This window comes from Hevea brasiliensis, chromosome 17 (assembly GCF_030052815.1).
Source record: "Hevea brasiliensis isolate MT/VB/25A 57/8 chromosome 17, ASM3005281v1, whole genome shotgun sequence".
NCBI lineage: Eukaryota > Viridiplantae > Streptophyta > Magnoliopsida > Malpighiales > Euphorbiaceae > Hevea > Hevea brasiliensis.
Genome location: NC_079509.1, coordinates 55591597 through 55611512, shown reverse-complemented (window position 1 = coordinate 55611512; position 19916 = coordinate 55591597). Strand labels below are relative to the sequence as shown.

The 19916-nt window shown below is 33.8% G+C and overlaps 2 protein-coding genes, 2 long non-coding RNA genes and 1 pseudogene across 12 annotated transcripts; 4 read left to right on the top strand and 1 right to left on the bottom strand.

Annotated features, from left to right (window-relative positions):
- Nucleotides 1-2807: 2807 nt before the first annotated feature.
- On the top strand, nt 2808-3996 carry LOC131175387 (uncharacterized). Its single transcript, XR_009145555.1, has 4 exons — nt 2808-2998; nt 3218-3373; nt 3472-3556; nt 3784-3996. It is a non-coding gene; the product is annotated as an uncharacterized LOC131175387 (long non-coding RNA).
- A 2511-nt stretch (nt 3997-6507) lies between these two features.
- Nucleotides 6508-7317, bottom strand: LOC131175305 (mitogen-activated protein kinase kinase kinase 20-like). The gene has a single exon (XM_058139032.1). It carries the CDS (start codon nt 7315-7317, stop codon nt 6508-6510), a length of 810 nt encoding a protein of 269 aa, XP_057995015.1.
- A 9-nt stretch (nt 7318-7326) lies between these two features.
- LOC131175304 (uncharacterized) lies at nt 7327-9465 on the top strand (annotated as a pseudogene).
- A 3334-nt stretch (nt 9466-12799) lies between these two features.
- Nucleotides 12800-13478, top strand: LOC131175388 (uncharacterized). Its single transcript, XR_009145556.1, has 2 exons — nt 12800-13058; nt 13168-13478. It is a non-coding gene; the product is annotated as an uncharacterized LOC131175388 (long non-coding RNA).
- A 2005-nt stretch (nt 13479-15483) lies between these two features.
- Nucleotides 15484-18893, top strand: LOC110646251 (uncharacterized). 9 transcript variants are annotated; one of them, XR_009145553.1, is made up of 5 exons: nt 15484-16059; nt 16146-16237; nt 16352-16447; nt 16708-16817; nt 16916-17560. XR_009145553.1 is itself a non-coding variant. In XM_058139537.1 (5 exons), the coding sequence occupies exons 1-5, from the start codon at nt 16023-16025 to the stop codon at nt 18724-18726; spliced, it is 360 nt and encodes a 119-aa protein (XP_057995520.1). In that variant the 5' UTR covers nt 15484-16022; the 3' UTR covers nt 18727-18893. The 9 variants fall into 9 exon arrangements, 2 of the variants coding, with proteins under 2 accessions (XP_057995520.1, XP_057995519.1); XR_009145554.1 differs by having other exon boundaries at nt 16146-16241; XR_009145550.1 differs by lacking the exon at nt 16146-16237 and having other exon boundaries at nt 15484-16082; nt 16662-16817; nt 16916-17000; nt 17347-17560.
- Nucleotides 18894-19916: the final 1023 nt, after the last annotated feature.

Below are 19916 nucleotides of genomic sequence, written 5' to 3'. Positions count from 1 at the left end.
TGTTTAATTTTATATATCCCTTAATAAAATTATGATAATTTTATTTTATTCAAATATGAGTCATCAGGTGGGTGATATATAATTTTATAAGATACAAGTCACTTTCCAGTAAGCCACAAGTGGATGGAAAGATGAATGAGTTGGGCCCTGAGTGTTTAAGATAAGCTGCTATAAATATGGTTTCTGCTATTCTATGTCAGGTTAAGCTCATACAATTTGAAAAGCAAGTTGCGGTGGAAAAGGACCTTTGAAAATGTTCTACAGCTACTCCATTTTGCTAGGGATCTTGTTTCTGCTTGGTCAGGCTAAATTTGAATGGCATTCATGCGTGGAATTCTTGAATAACTAATATGCTCGAGATGAGGATGTAATTTTCTCAATCAGCATTTCACCACAAACACTATAACCTAGCAAGTGATGAGCTATATCTTAACTTTTGCATGAATTCAATAATCATAAATGGTGAACGCCATGCTATATTAAACACATAAGCTTTTTTTTATTCAGGATTGATTTGGGGAAGAAGATGAGTCATCAACTTAATGATAAGGATACTAATAAGCAACCTGTACCATAGAAGATAATTGGAAAAATTCCCAACTTGATATTCCTAACTGAGAGAATAGGAGTTGAGAATGAAAAATTAAGAGGTGGAATTGAGGCTGAATAAATTGGTGCAAACTTATAATTAATGGAAGGGATATAGAGGACAAATTGGTCGAGGAAGAAAGTGAATAAGATGAAACAGTAGAGAAGGAAGGCACTAAGAAGATGAAAGATCAGCAGGCACTCATTCTCCCAAAACATTGATGATTAATTTCCTAATGACTTAAAAACAATGTAATTAGATTCATCAATGGCACTCTGTTTATTCTTTCCTTTTTCTCTGTTGCTATGAGAATAGAAAAAACATCACTTTAATTAGAAGACAGCAGATGATTCATGATTTGGTAATACAATTAATATAATTGTTTTGCCAAGTAATCAGAGTTAAAATTACAAAGAATCTCACTATTAAAATTACAAACAATCTCACTATCTAAAAATTGTGAACTCATTGAAATGCAAATATACATATCTGCTGGTTCATTGCAGTAGAATAGCATCAATTTTCTAGTGTCGCAAAATTGATATTCTGCCACGGTAGAAAATCAGTCAATTTGCCTTAGTTCTTAGTCCATCCTTGCTAAGCAAACTCTTTTCCGTTTCCTTACAACCCATTCCGATAGGACCAAAGTTCAGCCGCCTACATGTAGAACCCAAGCTCAGTGGCCTATCTGCAGAGGAAAATAGACCTTGCCCAGGTGAATAATCAGATAGTATTAGCTTGCACATGGACTTAACAACATCATCACTAAGGCTTGGTGGTAAGAGTTCTTCCTGCTCAAATGGTGAAGTAAGCTCTTCATCAACAATAAAAGGATGATCTAATAGCATATCTGCTGTCCACCTTTCGCAATGGGGTCTCATGAAACACATTCTTAAGAAATCTTTCCCTTTCTTTGATATGCTTTCTGGTATCTCAGGTGAGCTACCCTCAAAAGCTAGGCGAACTAAGATATCTTCTACATCCAATTCATGCCACGGTGGTTTTCCTGTGATCATCTCAATAACAATGCAACCCAGAGACCAAATATCCAAAGCTGGTGATATCTCAGCAAGCTTTACAGATTCAGGAGACATGTACAAGGGAGTTCCACGAAAAGTGTACTGGTAAAAGAATTTCCTTGAATTGCCTTCGTTAGGCTCTTTTGCCAAGCCAAAATCCGCAATCTTGAGCTGAAAATCTTGTTGATCAGAAGGGAAAACAAGGATATTGGCAGGCTTAAGGTCACAATGAACATATCCATTATTATGTATGGATGATAACCCTTTAAGAATCATCCGAGTGTATCGCCTCACATCACATTCAGGTATTTTTCCACCATATTTGTTAATCAAATCTGCAAGACTACCACCAGGAGCATATTCCAGTAGTAAGTTATAAATTGTCATACCATTCTCATGACTCAAACAGTCTCCATAGCATTGAATAACTCCTTCAGAGCCAGAAAGACTAAGCAAAATCTTCAATTCTTTTTGCAGGGAGAAAGAATCTATTATCAGCGCAGACTTTACAGCAAGCAGTGGGGAAATAATGTTGGTCGGTATGGCCAAGAAGACAGAGGCGTAGGATCCCTTCCCCAAGCACTTTCCGCGAACCCAGTCCATGGTGATCGTTGAATCCTTGGATAGGTAGTGTATATAAATAGTATATACAATCCATTTCCTTGTAGGATTTAGTATATATAATCATTTTCCTTGTAGGATTTAGTATATATAATCCTTTTCCTAGTAGGATTTATTTTCAATTTCTTTAAGGAAAGGAAGATTAATATATTAAAAGCCCTTGTGGGCATACAATTTCATCTTTAAAGTTATTATTTTATTCAATTAAAATAAAAAAATATGCCCATAGCAACATTAAATAAAAATAAAATAAAATTTAGAATTCTGAGAACAATATAATATATAAAATCTTTGGATAAATAGTACAACATATATAAATAATATTTAGAATCCTTTTTCTTATAGGATTTTTTTAAAAAATTTTTCACTAATTAAAAGTTATTTACACATCACAATATTACTATTAACTATTTCATTGTCATATGTAATTTTTTATAGGAGCAAGAAAGGAATTGTCAGAAGAAAATAGCAATCTCAACTGATAATGGCAAAGATGATCATACATTAGCTACTCATTAGGTATTTAAGATGGTGTATTAGGTATGTCATTAGGTATTAGGTATGTCATTCTCTGGTGTCTTTGATCTACAGTGAGTTTTATTAGAGATATCTTTTGCCTGCCATTGTATGATGTCTTTGGTCTTACAATTTACAATATCTCTTCTACATGTAGCTTGGAGCTTGGGTGCATCAGATGTTAGAACAGCAGATGCCCTCATCTGATATTCCATCCAAAATTCTTTGTCAAGTGATCAAAATTGATCTTCAGGTAGGTTAGGTTTTGGCTCATCTGTTATATTCTTGTGGACTTTAGGCTGAACCTAAAACAAACCAAGTATGTGCATATATATATATCACTACTTCCTGGGCCTGATGTAAGCTAGTCTGTCTTACTTTTGCAATTGAAGCATCCATGAGCATTTTCATTGTGGTTCTTTTTATATTTTTGCCCCGTATTTTCCTTATTATTTCCCCCTATATGAATCAGCGAAGAGAGTTTACTGGCAGCAATCCTGAACTCCTGAAACCTGCAGAAAGATGCACAGTGAATTCATTTTAGAAAACGCTTACTGCTTCGGATGTAAGCAAGCATTGTACTTTAAATATTTATCAAAAGCATGCATAGGAATGTCTACCAGCATTGGTCAGTATCTAAAATAAATTATTGTTTCCTTCCCTGCTGTGTATTGTGATGTGATTACTTCTCTCTCATTGATGGTTATGATTTTCCTCTTTGTTCAGGACATGCAGCAACAGACACCTTGTCAACAATTGATTCCAAAAGATCTGCATGGCAACGAGTGGCATTTCCAACATGTTAATCAGAGTAAGCAATAGTTACATTGCTTTTTCATGATGCGATACTGAATAATTGTCTAGAGATGGCAATTAATTAACTACATTGGCTGAAATATGCTTTCTATTATTCTGTTCTACTGTATATGATTGTTAATTGAGAATTTATGGAAATTGTGACATTTTTTTCTGTTATATCTATGCATTTGTATATGTTTAGACTTGTAACTAAAAACCTTACATGTTTGCCTTCTATAGGGTGTAAATATCAACTTGAACACCCAGTTGCAGAAAGTCGGAAGAAGGAAAGAACAATTTTAATAATATTTTTAGAGGTTAATTAGTTCCCTTTTTTTTTTCTTGCATTACAAAGACTCCAAATTTTCTTTCCTATTCAAGAATTGTTGTTTATGAGTTGTGCTTAGAAATGATGAATATTATTATACAATAACTTTAATTTTTTGAGTTGTATTAATGTGTTCAATTTAGTTATTGTTTATTTAAATATTAAATTTAGTTGCAAAATAAGAAATATAACCAGATGTGAATCACACTAGCCATAAAAATGTCTGCCATAAATATCACGAAAAAAAGGCATAAAAGTTAATAAAATTGCAAGTAATCATTATAAAACAACTATTAAAAAATTAAAATTGAAATCAAATTCTTTAAACCGCCTCTACAAACCTTCTCTAATTCAATAGTCATGATGGCTTGAACAAGCATTGGGGCGGTTTAAAGTGCCTCAGAATCAAGTGTAGGGACTGTTTAAAACGCCGTTATAAACCTCCCCTATACCATGACCTACCTAGTGCTCGGCGAAATCGCCTCTATGTCATAGAGACGATGGTTACAGAGGTGGTCATGAGGCAGTTCAAAACTGCCTCTGGCAAATATAGGGGCGGTGCCTTGAGAAAAACTGTAGTTAATAGTGGAATTAAGGGATCATCTCATATCATGAAATTGTCTAGTCTTTGAGTGGGAAATTTACATGTGGATAATAATTATCTTGTTGTATCTCTTTTTGAACATCTTCATACGATTCGCTTCTTCTGTGTTGCTCAAGGTAATAATTATTGTGGATCTATCAGTGCGATGATTTGAATATCTCTAAAATCTTAAATTTATGGCATTCAGGGATGAGTGACCTTTGTTAACACAGAAAAGTGTCTTAAAAATGTCTTGACAGCATGAATTAGTATGGGAAAAAAGAAAAAGACAGAAAAGGGATTGTTCTTTTAGTGCTATCTAGAATGACAATTCACCTCGTTTGTAGTATTCTTATTTTATTCTACAAGAATAAGTAGCATCTTTCCATTAATTGATACAAATAGTGTGCAAAATTAACAAGTTCCATTTATTCTCACCTCATTGTTTTCTCTTTGACTATATTGCAACGTACCAAATATGACACAATTGTATGACCTTTCATCATTATGTGGACTCAAGGCTGTCTTCTGTAGTTGATATTTCCAGGGCACCGGCCATCTCTTTTTGTTGAGGACATCCTTGGAAGTAATTAAATCCTTATTGCTTGCTTTCTAATGTAACTTCCCATTGCTGAAGTATCTTTGTTTGTGAATTGTTACTTCGCCCTGAAGGCCTGGAATGTTCAAAACGGTGGAGCTTTGGCCATTCTGGTTTTAGATGACAAGAGTGAACAAATGATTACAATGGACACCCCTGAATAAGAAAATGCAGATGCTGACTATCTGTCAAGAAGTATAAGAGCTCTGTACACGATGTTGTCCTTGTTGGTGACTCCACCAGGATTTCGAAGTATATGTATATTGTTTAATTTTATATATCCCTTAATAAAATTATGATAATTTTATTTTATTCAAATATGAGTCATCAGGTGGGTGATATATAATTTTATAAGATACAAGTCACTTTCCAGTAAGCCACAAGTGGATGGAAAGATGAATGAGTTGGGCCCTGAGTGTTTAAGATAAGCTGCTATAAATATGGTTCCTGCTATTCTATGTCAGGTTAGGCTCATACAACTTGAAAAGCAAGTTGCTGTGGAAAAGTACCTTTGAAAATGTTCTACAGCGACTCCATTTTGTTAGGGATCTTGTTTCTGCTTGGTCAGGCTAAATTTGAATGGCGTTCATGCGTGGAATTCTTGATTAACTAATATGCCCGAGATGAGGATGTAATTTTCTCAATCACCATTTCACCACAAACACTACAACCTAGCAAGTGATGAAAGCTATCTTAACGCTTGCATGAATTCAATAATCATAAATGGTGAACGCAATGCATTATTAACAACATAAGCTCTTTTTTATTGAATATTCAGGATTTATTTGGGGAAGAAGATGAGTCATCAACTTAATGATAAGGATACTAATAAGCAACATGTACCATAGAAGATAATTGGAAAATTCCCAACTTGATATTGCTAACTGAGTGAATAGGAGTTGAGAATGAAAAATTGAGAGGTGGAATTGAGGCTGAATAAATTGGTGCAAACTTATAATTAATGGAAGGGATATAGAGGACAAATTGGTCGAGGAAGAAAGTGAATTAGATGAAACAGTGGAGAAGGAAGGCACTAAGAAGATGAAAGATCAGCAGGCACTCATTCTCCCAAAACATTGATGATTAATTTCCTAATGACTTAAAAACAATGTAATTAGATTCATCAATGGCACTCTGTTTATTCTTTCCTTTTCTCTGTTGCTATGAGAATAGAAAAAAGATCACTTTATTTAGAAGATAGCAGATGATTCATGATTTGGTAATACAATTAATATAATTCTTTTGTCAAGTAATTAGAGTTAAAATTACAAAAAATCTCACTATTAAAATTACAAAGAATCTCACTATATAAAAATTGTGAGCTCATTAAAATGCAAATATACATATCTGCTGGTTCATTGCAGTAGAATAGCATCAATTTTCTAGTGCCACAAAATTGATATTCTGCCACGGTAAAAAATCAATCAATTTGCCTTAGTTCTTAGTCCATCCTTGCTAAGCAAACTCTTTTCGGTTTCCTTGCAACCCATTCCGATAGGACCAAAGTTCAGCCGCCCTACATGTAGAACCCAAGCTCAGTGGCCTATCTGCAGAGGAAAATAGACCTTGCCCAGGTGAATAATCAGATAGTATTAGCTTGCACATAGACTTAACAACATCATCACTAAGGCTTGGTGGTGAGAGTTCTTCCTGCTCAAATGGTGAAGTAAGCTCTTCATCAACAATAAAAGGATGATCCAATAGCATATCTGCTATCCACCTCTCGCAATGGGGTCTCATGAAACACATTCTTAAGAAATCTTTCCCTTTCTTTGACATGCTTTCTGGTATCTCAGGTGAGCTACCCTCAAAAGCCAGGCGCACTAAGATATCTTCTATATCCAATTCATGCCATGGTGGCTTTCCTGTGATCATCTCAATAACAATGCAACCCAGAGACCAAATATCCAAAGCTGGTGATATCTCAGCAAGCGTTACAAATTCAGGAGACATGTACAAAGGAGTTCCACGGAAAGTGTATTGGTAAAAGAATTTCCTTGAATTGTCTTCGTCAGGCTCTTTTGCCAAGCCAAAATCCGCAATCTTGAGCTGAAAATCTTGTTGATCAGAAGGGAAAACAAGTATATTGGCAGGCTTAAGGTCACAATGAATATATCCATTGTTATGTGTGGATGATAACCCTTTAAGAATCATTCGAGTGTATCGCCTCACATCACATTCAGGTATTTTTCCTCCATATTTGTTAATCAAGTCTGCAAGACTACCACCATGAGCATATTCCAGTAGTAAGTTATAAATTGTCATACCATTCTCATGACTCAAACAGTCCCCATAGCATTGAATAACTCATTCAGAGCCAGAAAGACTAAGCAAAATCTTCAGTTCTTTCTGCAGAGAGAAAGAATCTATTATCAATGCAGACTTCACAGCAAGCGGTGGGGAAATAATGTTGGTCGGTATGGCCAAGAAGACAGAGCTGTAGGATCCCTTCCCCAAGCACTTCCCACGAACCCAATCCATAGCGAGCGAATACAGGTTATAGTGGATGATGAGCGAGAATAGTACCGTAGAATCCTTGGGTAGGTGGTGTATATAAATAGTATATATAATCCATTTCCTTGTAGGATTTAGTATATATAATCCTTTTCCTTGTAGGATTTAGTATATATAATCCTTTTCCTAGTAGGATTTATTTTCAATTTCTTTAAGGAAAGGAAGATAAATATAATAAAAGCCCTTGTGAGCATACAATTATATCTTTAAAGTTATTATTTTATTCATGATAATTAAAAAAGCAATCCAATGAAATTGATTCTATCTTTAGTTAACCTTATTTGTTTTCTCCTTAATTTTTATATTATACCCGTATATTTTAAGGGTGTGATATACCTTCGGGGTGAAATATCACATTTTAACCTATATTTTATAATTTATTAATACAATTTAATTTATTAAATTAGTATAGGTGTAAACACAATATAATTTTCAAAAATCATTTTTAGTAACTAATATTTTATAACAAAATTATATTTATTTATTTATATTTACTTTGTAATGGCTCGATTATGAATGATTTATTTAAATTAACTCAAATTTTAACTAAAAAATTAAATAAATCAAATTAATTTATTAAAATAATAATATTTTAATTTAAAACACCGAATGTTTTACATAATAATTAAGCAGAAGAACCCTGATGTAGCTGTTTCCACCTTCCACAATCACAGCCATTACACAACACCAGATCTCTATACTTGCAACAGGCGTTACCCACTGTTTCGTCCTCGGCGACGTCACTTACGGCGCCTGTTGTGTGGACGACCTCTCCGCCTTGGCGTTAGGTGCTGATCTTCTAATTCACTATGGCCATAGCTGCTTGGTCCCCATCGATGCTACGAAAGTTCCTTGCCTTTACGTTTTTGTTGACATTAAAATCGATGTTGAGCGCCTGATTAGCACCATCAAACTCAATTTGAATGATAAAAAAAGCATTGTTCTCGCGGGTACTATTCAGTTCGCATCTGCGATTCGAGAAGCAAAGCCTGAGTTGGAAAAGCTGGGCCTTTCGGTTTTGATCCCTCAATCGAAACCCTTATCGGCCGGTGAAGTTTTGGGTTGCACGGCACCCAGAATACCATCGAAATCTGTAATTGGTAGTTTCAGTGACATGGTTGTGGTATTTGTGGCGGATGGGAGGTTCCATTTGGAGGTGTTTATGATGGCTAATCATGAGATTAGTGCATTTAGGAATGACCCATATCTGGGGAAGCTGTTTCTTGAGGAATATGATCATCAAGGAATGAAGGAGACGAGGAAGAGGGCAATAGAGAGGGCAAGAGAAGCCAAGAGTTGGGGGATTGTGTTGGGCACATTGGGAAGGCAAGGCAATCCGAGGATTTTAGATAGGTTGGAGAAGAAGATGAGAGAAAAACATTTTTCTTATACCGTTGTTTTGATGTCAGAGATTAGTCCTGCTAGGATTGCCTTATTTGAGCAATCTGTGGATGCTTGGATTCAGATTGCATATCCTCGGCTCTCTATTGATTGGGGAGAGGCATTTGAGAAGCCTCTTTTGACACCTTTTGAAGCAGAGATTGCTGTTATTTACCAGGTTGGTGGGAGAAGGATAAGAGTGTAGTGGCAAACTCAGGGTGTTGCAATGGTCTTGGATGTGGGCACAGCAATGGATTGTGTTCTGGATGTGGCAATGAAGCTGCAAAGGATGTAAAGGGTGTAGGTTATTCTTTTGCTGGTGATTATCCCATGGATTACTATGCTCAGGATAGTGGGGAGTGGAATTCCTCTTATTTGAAGAAAGCAACTCGCCCTATAAGAAGAAATGTGGTGTCCTCTACCAGTGATGGTGCTGCTTTGTAGCATCACTACCTCTTAAGGATTGTATTACATGTGCTTTGTAGCATCATTAGCCCATAAAGATTTTATTACAAGTAAGTATGTCCAACTTTGCTTATATGTTTAATCTTGATGTTTAGAATATGGAGGTTATTTTTGCATCTGTTTTGCCCTTGGTTCAATTTTGGTTTTGGAAGAAGTATGGATTTTATTTATTAATTTATTTTTATCTACCCTGAAGGCATGATTCAAAAATAGTAATTCTGTAGAATGTACAGACTAAAGTGCTTGTCTTAAAAGTGGTATCATGATCACTTGGTACAATTGCACTTCAAAACAAGTTGATCTTAGAAAAATACTAGGATGTTGCAGCGACGTTGACAAATAAAAATAAAAATACTAGTGAATAACCGTTTGATGCTAGTGAAAGATGCTCTGTTAACCTGTATGGATATTAAATTGTTATGCTTAGCTGAGATTGACAATGGGAAGAAAAATGTTGCTGGAAATTATGCTGAGCTGAGGCAGACATTGGGAAGGAATCATGAAGCTGTTATGAACTTGAGTTTGGATAATGTCCAAGGGCTGCTGGGTTTAGGTTTATTATTGTTTTTGCCTTTGTGGTTGCGACCTATTGTGGAAGAACTAACGGTGCTTGTTAGAGAGAACTGTCCGGTCTCTGAGTATTTAGGAGATTCAATTCTGGAATGAACTTAGCTGCCCTTTAGTTGATTTCAACTAGCTTTTAAATACAAAAATATAGCGGAAAAACCAATAAAGATTCTCCTGTTTTTTAATGACTTTAGTTTATTTGCAGCAAGAGAAGTTTAAAATTTAAAACTCAAACAGCCACATCTAATCCAGCTTCTTTTTCCCATGTGAATAGCGCCTGTACATCTGTCTAAAGTGGGTATCCACCTTAACTGAATTTCCCTGTTCCATATTGGAGCTCGTAACAGATGCCCTATAAAAGATTAAGCTATTAAGATTAACCAACTTATGTCAAAAACATTGAAAAAATAAGAGGAGATTAGCATCAGGAAAAAAACCACTCTAAAATCTATCATTTTGCCACATTGAATGCAGAAGATCTCAGTAGAAAATAAAAATAATGGAATAATGGACTAAAATGGATATGTTGCCCATGACCGTTGTTCTATTGCTCAAATCCAAGTCCCAATTCTAGATTAATTGTTTTCCCTTGAGAAATATCTATAAAAATAGGAACCTACTTCTCAAACCAACTTTTGGAAGGCTCAACCATCCACTTAGGACCTTACCAACAAAGAAGATAATAGGACTTCATTTAGCTCCTCATTGTAGGGTTGAGCATTCAGCAGGTCCTATTCAGTTTGAAATTTAATAAAACTGAACTAAATTCAACTGAATCCATTTCAGTAGTTAAATCAAACCGAATAGAAATAATTTGATTTGGATCATTGGTTTTTAATATTAATACACACACACACAACACACACAATTCCAGTTTGTTTCATTAATTCGTTTTTCCCCCCTAAACCAAACCTAATTGAATTAACATTATTACTTGCAAACCAAACCAAACTTGAAAAGAAAAAAAAAAACCAAATTCGATTTGGTTCTCCAATTTCAACTGAACGATGCTTACTTTAATGGCGGAATTTTAATTATTTGCACCTAGGATAATTCCCTTTGGCAAAGAATGCAGGTGTATCTAGAAAATTCAAGTGAAACTTCCATATCAAATTCCCAATTTAATTCACTTGACTGATAAATTGGAGTGCCAACACTTACATTTATAGAATTAGAGATTAGCTCACTTTGTTAATCGTCTCTACAGAGAGATCAAGTTTTTTCAGCACTTAAACTTGATAGAAACATTTTGGATTGCATTAAACTCATAATCAAATGCATGACTTTACCCTAAGTTATCTCAATACTGAGATGAGGGAGGCCCTCATCTTTGCTTACCAATATGAGCTCTTCAATGCCCAACCAGTCTCAAGTAAATGGATGAGAAATCAAAGCTTCACTTCATAGGTTATAAGATCATCTGTTACATAAAATGCTTTGTTCTCTTAGTTTTATTTTTCTATATGTCTATCTTTTGTAATCATACGTGATTGCAATGCATGATATTTATAACAAAGGTATGTGAACAGGTGGTGTGTGCATATGCCCATCAATAATTCGCAAGATTTCTTCTGAATCACAATGAAGACCAGGAATTGAATTGGACATCTGAATCACTTCCAACAGAATCCCTGAATTGTTTCTTGTAGTTTCTCTTAATCAATTATTTATGAAAATATCTCCTCATCGGTTGCGGTAGACAAATTGAATATGGAAAGCTTTTTCATGTAATATGAGAAGCTATCGAGAAGATGAGGCGAGTGTATCTACTCCCAGGAAGCTGCTGGCATCAAGCCACACAGAATCAAAAGCACATATCCAATGGCGGTAAAATTTGCAGTGTGTAAAATGTCCCCAGCATCTGCATGTGGTGTTCAGCTGATCCTATCTCCTCTAAGTTAGCTTCAGCACATCATGTTTCTCAAGTTATTCTCAGATGGATGCGCCAGCTACAAGGTACAGCAGCAAGGTTTGCTTGAAGAGGTCATTAGCACTCATTCCTGAATAGGGGTGAGCATCGGTTGGTTCAGCTTGGAAAATCAAATATCCAAATAAACCAAAATTTTTAGCAGGCCAAACCAAACAGAATTAGAGAGAAAATTGAAAAATCGAATCAAACCGAAAAAATTAAAATTTTTAGCAGACTAGATCAAATCAATCTGATTTGGTTTAGTTTGATTCAATTTTATTTATCAATTGTGGTTTCATCTTGAGCTTGTTTTTCTTTGATTTATTTTGGACTCATTTCTTACTCAATTTTCTTTATATTTTATATTTTATACTTTAATTTAAGATTAATAATAATTAATTTTAAAAATAAATTATTCAATTTGATTCTACTGATTTTTTGTGTCAATTTTTCAACGATGCAATCATAATTCATCAATTATTCAATGTCTTCTATATCCAATTCTTGCCATGGTGGCTTTCCTGTAATTATCTCAATAACAATGCAACCTAGAGACTAAATATCTAGAGCTGGTGATATCTGAGCAAATTTTACAGATTTAGTAGACGTGTACATGGGAGTTCCTTGGAAAGTGTACTGATAAAAGAATTTCCTTGAATCTTCTTCATCAGGCTCTTTTGCTAAAGCCAAAATCAGCAATCTTAAGTTAACTTAAATTTAGTTGATCAGAAGGGAAAACAAGGATATTAGCAGACTTAAGATCACAATGAACCTATGCATTATTGTGTATGAATGATAACACTTTAAGAATCATATAAGTGTATCGCCTCACATCACATTCATGTATTTTTCTTCTATATTTGTTAATTAAGTCTAAAAGACTACTACCAGAAGCATACTCCAATAATAAGTTATAAATTGTCATACCATTCATCAGGCTTTTTTGCTAAGCCAAAATCTGCAATCTTGAGCTGACTTAAATCTTTTTGATCAGAAAGGAAAACAAGGATATTGGCAAGCTTAATATCACAATGAACATATCCATTATTATGTATGGATAATAACCCTTTAAGAATCATCTGAGTGTATCGCCTTACATCACATTCAGGTATTTTTCCTCCACATTTGTTAATCAAGTCTGCAAGACTACCATCAGGAGCATATTTCAGTAGTAAGTTATAAATTGTCATGCCATTCTTATGACTCAAACAGTCCCCATAGCATTGAATAACTCCTTCAGAGCCAGAAAGACTAAACAAAATCTTCAATTCTTTTTGCAGGGAGAAAGAATCTATTATCAGCGCAGACTTCACAGCAAGCGGTGGGGAAAAAATATTGGTCGGTATGGCCAAGAAGACAGAGCCGTAGGATCCCTTAACCAAGCACTTCCTGCGAACCCAGTCCATGGTAAGCGAATACAGGTTATAGTAGATGATGAGCGAGAATAGTACCGTAGAATCCTTTGGTAGGTGGTGTACATAGATAGCATATATAATCCATTTCCTTGTAGGATTTAGTATATATAATCCTTTTCCTTGTAGGATTTATTTTTAATTTCTTTAAGGAAAGAAAGATAAATACATTAAAAGCCCTTGTGGGTATACAATTATATCTTTAAAGTTTATTATTTTATTAAATTAAAATAAAAAGATATGCCACGGTAACATTAAATAATAAAAAAAATTCAGAATCCAGTGAGAACAGTATAGTATATAAAATCCTTGGATAAATAGTACAGCATATATTATCCTTTTCCTTGTAAGATTTATTTTTAATTTCTTTAAGGAAAATGACAAAAACATCAAAGGCCCTTGTGTTTATATGCAATTGTATATTTAGTTTTATTTTCTTAAATTAAATATGTTATTTTTTTATTTTTATTTAATTTAGCTTTCTTAAAATAAATTGTACTTTTATTTTGTTTATATTGTGTTTATACTTATATGAAGAAAAAAAAAACTATTCCAAAAGGAAAATTAAGGCATACAGTAATGGATTAGAATTTGAGTCCTTGAGGTGAGCTTGGTTGATTAACTTAAGGGTATATAATAATGAAGTACTTAAATTTTAATTTGTAATTCAAAACACTTATCTTCAATTTAAACAACAAAAATCCTATTATAACTTATAATAGTTAGTTTTTAAATTATTTTTTATGATGTGACTCTTATTAAATTAAAATTTTATATTTTATCTTCATTAATTTAACACATTTAAGGAAAAGATTTAAGGGTGTATAATAATGAAGTATTTAAATTTTAATTTTATAATTCAAAACACTTATCTTCTAATAAAAATTTTGGATGACCTATAATAGTTGGTTTTAGGTTATTTTTTATGATGTGACCCTTATGAATTTAAAATTTTATATTTTATCTCTATTAATTTAACACTTATCAAGAAAAGATTTTAATTAATTAAAAATAATATTTTAGAATTAATTTCTCTCTCCCATGTTATCTCTCTATCTACAACCTAATAATTTAAATTGTCCATATAAATACTTCAATAATGATACTCTAATTTCGTAAGTGCACGAAATTGCGAAAAGTAATATGGTATAATTATCAATTCTATTTATTTTGTTTAGCCATTCAAATTTATTATTAACACAAACCCATAATCTCTCTGTTTTTTTTTTTTTTTTTTTGTCATCAGGAGATGTATTCTAGTTGTTAGCCAATATGACTAATCACTCTCTGAATACCCGTAATAACTTGGAAATCACAGGAGAGCCAGATAGCGAGCTGTAAGACCCCGAATCAAATGGTATACTTACAACTCCCATAATGGTACACTTACAATCCCCATACTCGAACCTGAGATTTCTCCCAAGCCCATAATTTATTTCCCAATAATAAAATAAATTACAATTAATTCACTAACCACTATGATTATTTCCAAAATTTTACATATCAAATCTTTTGCTCTCACTCCAATTATTATTTCTGTTATATCTATTATTATTATTATTTACAAATACACAATTTTCCTTCCTTTTCGTTGCTAATTGAAATCAATTAAATGCCACAATGGTTGATATCCAAAAGAATTAAGTACAAATAATAAATAATTATATAAATAAAGAAAATTAATACAAAATTTCTGAAATTAAAATTAAATTCAACCTATATGCCCTAGTTGAAAATGTAGCTCCTCATAAAATCAAAATTCATAACAATTGTTTACCATAGACCTAGAATCATTGCAATCACAATAAAAATACATCCTAAAATAAGACAAATTCAAAAGAAAAAATCCAGCGTGAGTCTTCAATCTCCTTTCAAAATCGACTAGCTTTGTTGAATCTTGACCTCCATCAGGGTTTTGTGCTGCCAAAGTCTCCAACCAGATGAAAAGTTATGCTTATAACATTGAATAACTCCTTCGGAGTTAAAATGACAAAGTAAAATTTTTAATTTTTTCTGCAGAGAGAAAAAATTTATTATCGGTGCAGTCTTCACAATAAGCGGTGATGAAATTATATTTGATTGATATGGATAAGAAGACAGAGCCATAGAAACCTTCTCCAAGCACTCCCTGTTAACCCAATCCATAATGGGCCAATACAGGTTACAGTGGATTGATGAGTGAGAATGGTACGGTGTAATCCTTTGGTAGGCAGCATATATAGTATATGTAAACCTTTTCCTTGTGGGATTTACTTTTAAATTCACAGGGTCGTTTGCCCTTGGAGAGCTGGTGTTTGATTGAACATCCTTTTTGGCGTTTCATAAATTCGCTTCTAACTAGAGGCAATTACAAGCGCATAACTATTCAGTGCCAATCGTCCGAGGTCGTCTCTCTCTATTCAGATCCCCAATTTGCAAATCTATTTCATCAATTTCAAAAACTCCCAAATTTATCCAAAAATTCCAAAGGAAATGGCGCTGAGTAAGTTCTACAGCGAGATAAAGGAGTTGAAAGTGAAGGAAGTGCCCAACTAGGTAAAGCCGATGCTATCAATCGATTACGTGAAGAAATAGGTGCAGAAAGCTTTGGACAGTTACCACGCCAATTACATGAAGACCAGCTCCATTGATCCTCTCTACCATGATGGCGGCATGATCTTTTCCAACCTTGTTGCTCTTCCGGAGGAGCACTGCCACTTCGAGCACCAGCAACACTAAGGAGCATGGCCACTGATTCGTTGACTTATCAATTCATCATCTGTTAGTGATTTAGTGAACTTCCTGTGAGTTGATTTTACTAACATTGATTTTCTTGATGTTTTATTTTGTGTTTCTGGATATGGTAGGCAGGAAGATACTATTGATAGTTTTTCTCTTTTACACTCTGCATCTCATTGCTTCAGGAAATTTGAATCATATACAGCAGAACAAAATGATTGTATGTCATTCTCTGGTGTCTTTGATCTACAATGAGTTTCATTAGAGATATCTTTTGCCTGCCATTGTATGATGTCTTTGGTCTTACAATTTACAATATCTCTTCTACATGTAGCTTGGAGCTTGGGTGCATCAGGAGTTAGAACAGCAGATGCCCTCATCTGATATTCCATCCAAAATTCTTTGTCAAGTGATCAAAATTGATCTTCAGGTAGGTTTTGGCTCATCTGTTATATTCTTGTGGACTTTAGGCTGAACCTGAAACAGACCAAGTATGTGCATATATATCAATACTTCCTGGGCCTGATGTAAGCTAGTCTGTCTGTCTTACTTTTGCAATTGAAGCATCCATGAGCATTTTCATTATGGTTCTTTTTATATTTTTGCCCCGCATTTTTCTTGTTATTTCCCCCTATATGAATCAGCAAAGAGAGTTTACTGGCAGCAATCCTGAACTCCTGAAACCTGCAGAAAGATGCACGGTGAATTCATTTTAGAAAACACTTGCTGCTTCGGATGTAAGCAAGCATTGTACTTCAAATATTTATCAAAAGCATGCATAGGAATGTCTACCAGCATTGGTCAGTATCTAAAATAAATTATTGTTTCCTTCCCTGCTGTGTATTGTGATGTGTTTACTTCTCTCTCATTGATGGTTATGATTTTCCTCTTTGTTCAGGATATGCAGCAACAGACACCTTGTCAACAATTGATTGCAAAAGATCTGCACGGCAACGAGTGGAATTTCCAACATGTTAATCAGAGTAAGCAATAGTTACATTGCTATTTCGTGACGCGATGCTGAATAATTGTCTAGAGATGGCAATTAATTAGCTACATTGGCTGAAATATGCTTTCTATTATTTTGTATGTGCTTTCTATTATTTTGTTCTACTGTATACGATTGTTAATTGAGAATTTATGGAAATCGTGACATTTTTGTTTTTTTTGTTATATCTATGCATTTAGAATGGAGAAAGAGAATCCATATAGCCGACCCCAAATTTTTGGGATAAATGCTTAGTTGAGTTTAGTTGAGTTGAGTTATATCTATGCATTTGCATATGTTTAGACTTGCAACTAAAAGCTATACATGTTTCTGTTCTATAGGGTGTAAACATCAACTTGAACACCCAGTTGCAGAAAGTCAGAAGAAGGAAAGAACAATTTTAGTAATATTTTTAGAGGTTAATTAGTTCCCTTTTTTTTTTCCTTGTATTACAAAGACTCCAAATTTTCTTTCCTATTCAAGAATTGTTATTTATGAGTTGTACTTAGAAATGATGAATATTATTACATAATAAATTTAATTTTTTGAGTTGTATTAATGTGTTCAATTTAGTTATTGTTTATTTAAATATTAAATTTACTTGCAAAACAAGAAAATATAACCAGATGTGAATCACACTAGCTATGAAAATGATTGCCATAAATATCACGAAAAAAAGGCATAAAAGTTAATAAAATTGCGAGTCATCATTATAAAACAATTATTAAAAATTAAAATTGAAATCAAATTCTTTAAACTGCCTCTACAAACCTTCTCTAATTCAATAATCATGATGGCTTGAATAAGCATTGAGGCGGTTTAAACTGCCTCTGAATCAAGTGTTGGGGCAGTTTAAAACGCTGTTATAAACCTCCCCTATATGATGACCTACCTAGCACTCGACGAACCTACATCTCTATGTCATAGAGATGTAGGTTACGGAGGTGGTCATGAGACAGTTTTGTGAACTGCCTCAGGCAAATATAGGGGCGGTGCCTTGAGAAAAACAGTAGTTAATAGTGGAATTAAGGGATCATCTCATATTATGAAATTGTCAAGTCTTTGAGTGGGAAATTTACGTGTGGATAATAATTATCTTGTTGTATCACTTTTTGAACATCTTCATATGATTTGCTTCTTCTGAGCTGCTGAAGGTAATAATTATTGTGGATCTATCAGTGCAATGATTTGAATATCTCTAAAATCTTAACTTGATGGCATTCACGGATGAGTGAACTTTGTTAACACAGAAAAGTGTCTTAAAAATGTCTTGACAGCATGAATTATTATGGGAAAAAAGAAAAAGACAGAAAAGGTATTGTTCTTTTAGTGCTATCTAGAATGACAATTCACCTCGTTTGTATTATTCTTATTTTATTCTGCAAGAATAAGTATCATCTTTTCACTAATTGATACAAATAGTGTGCAAAATAAACAAGTTCCATTCACCTCATTGTTTTCTCTTTGACTATATTGCAACGTACCAAACATGACACAATTGTATGACCTTCCATCATTATGTGGACTCAAGGCTGTCTTCTATAGTTGATATTTCCAGGGCATCGCCCATCTCTTTTTGTTGAGGACATCCTTGGAAGTAATTAAATCCTTATTGCTTGCTTTCTAATGTAACTTCCTATTGCTGAAATATCTTTGTCTGTAAATTGTTAGGCCTGGAATGCCCAAAACGGTGGAGCTGTGGCCATTCTGGTTTTAGATGACAAGAATGAACCAATGATTACAATGGACACCCCTGAAGAAGAAAATGCAGATGCTGACTATCTGCTAAGATGTATAAGAGCTCTGTACACGTTTTGTCCTTGTTGGAGGCTCCACCAGGATTTCAAAGTATATATATATATATATATATATATATATATATATATATATATATATATTGTTTAATTTTATATATCCCTTAATAAAATTATGGTGATTTTATTTTATTCAAATATGAGTCATCAGGTGGGTAATAGATAATTTTATAAGATACAAGTCACTTTCCAGTAAGCCATGAGTGGATGGAAAGATGAATTGAGTCGGGTCCTGAATGTTTAAGATAAGCTGCTATAAATATGGTTTCTGCTATTCTATGTCAGGTTAAGCTCATACAATTTGAAAAGCAAGTTGCTGTGGAAAAGGACCTTTGAAAATGTTCTACAGCAACTCCATTTTGCTAGGGATCTTGTTTCTGCTTGGTCAGGCTAAATTTGAATAGCGTTCATGCGTGGAATTCTTGAATAACTAATATGCTCGAGATGAGGATGTAATTTTCTCAATCACCATTTCACCACAAACGCTACAACCTAGCAAGTGATGAAAGCTATCTTAACACTTGCATGAATTCAATAATCATAAATGGTGAACGCAATGCGCTATAAACACCATAAGCTCTTTTTTATTGAATATTCAGGATTGATTTTGGGAAGAAGATGAGTCATCAACTTAATGATAAGGATACTAATAAGCAACCTGTACCATAGAAGATAATTGGAAAAATTCCCAACTTGATATTACTAAGAGAATAGGAGTTGAGAATGAAAAATTAAGAGGTGGAATTGAGGCTGAATAAATTGTTGCAAATTTATAATTAATGGAAGGGATATAGAGGACAAATTGGTCGAGGAAGAAAGTGAATTAGATGAAACAGTAGAGAAGGAAGGCACTAAGAAGATGAAAGATCAGTAGGCACTCATTCTCGCAAAACATTGATGATTAATTTCCTAATGACTTAAAAACAGTGTAATTAGATTAATTTCCTTTCCTCTGTTGCTATGAGAATAGAAAAAACATCACTTTAATTAGAAGACAACAGATGATTCATGATTTGGTAATACAATTAATATAATTCTTTTGCTAAGTAATCAGAGTTAAAATTACAAAGAATCTCACTATTAAAATTACAAATAAT

Bases quoted from the DNA above. Each gene is read 5' to 3' on its own strand.
- LOC131175305 (XM_058139032.1), bottom strand. From the start codon at position 7,317: ATGACAATTTATAACTTACTACTGGAATATGCTCATGGTGGTAGTCTT.
- LOC110646251 (XM_058139536.1), top strand. From the start codon at position 16,023: ATGGCCACTGATTCGTTGACTTATCAATTCATCATCT. The intron at 16,060-16,145 runs GTTAGTGATTTA...TGGATATGGTAG, and splicing joins GACTTATCAATTCATCATCT to GCAGGAAGATACTATTGATA. The intron at 17,001-17,346 runs GTAAGCAATAGT...TCTGTTCTATAG, and splicing joins TTTCCAACATGTTAATCAGA to GGTGTAAACATCAACTTGAA.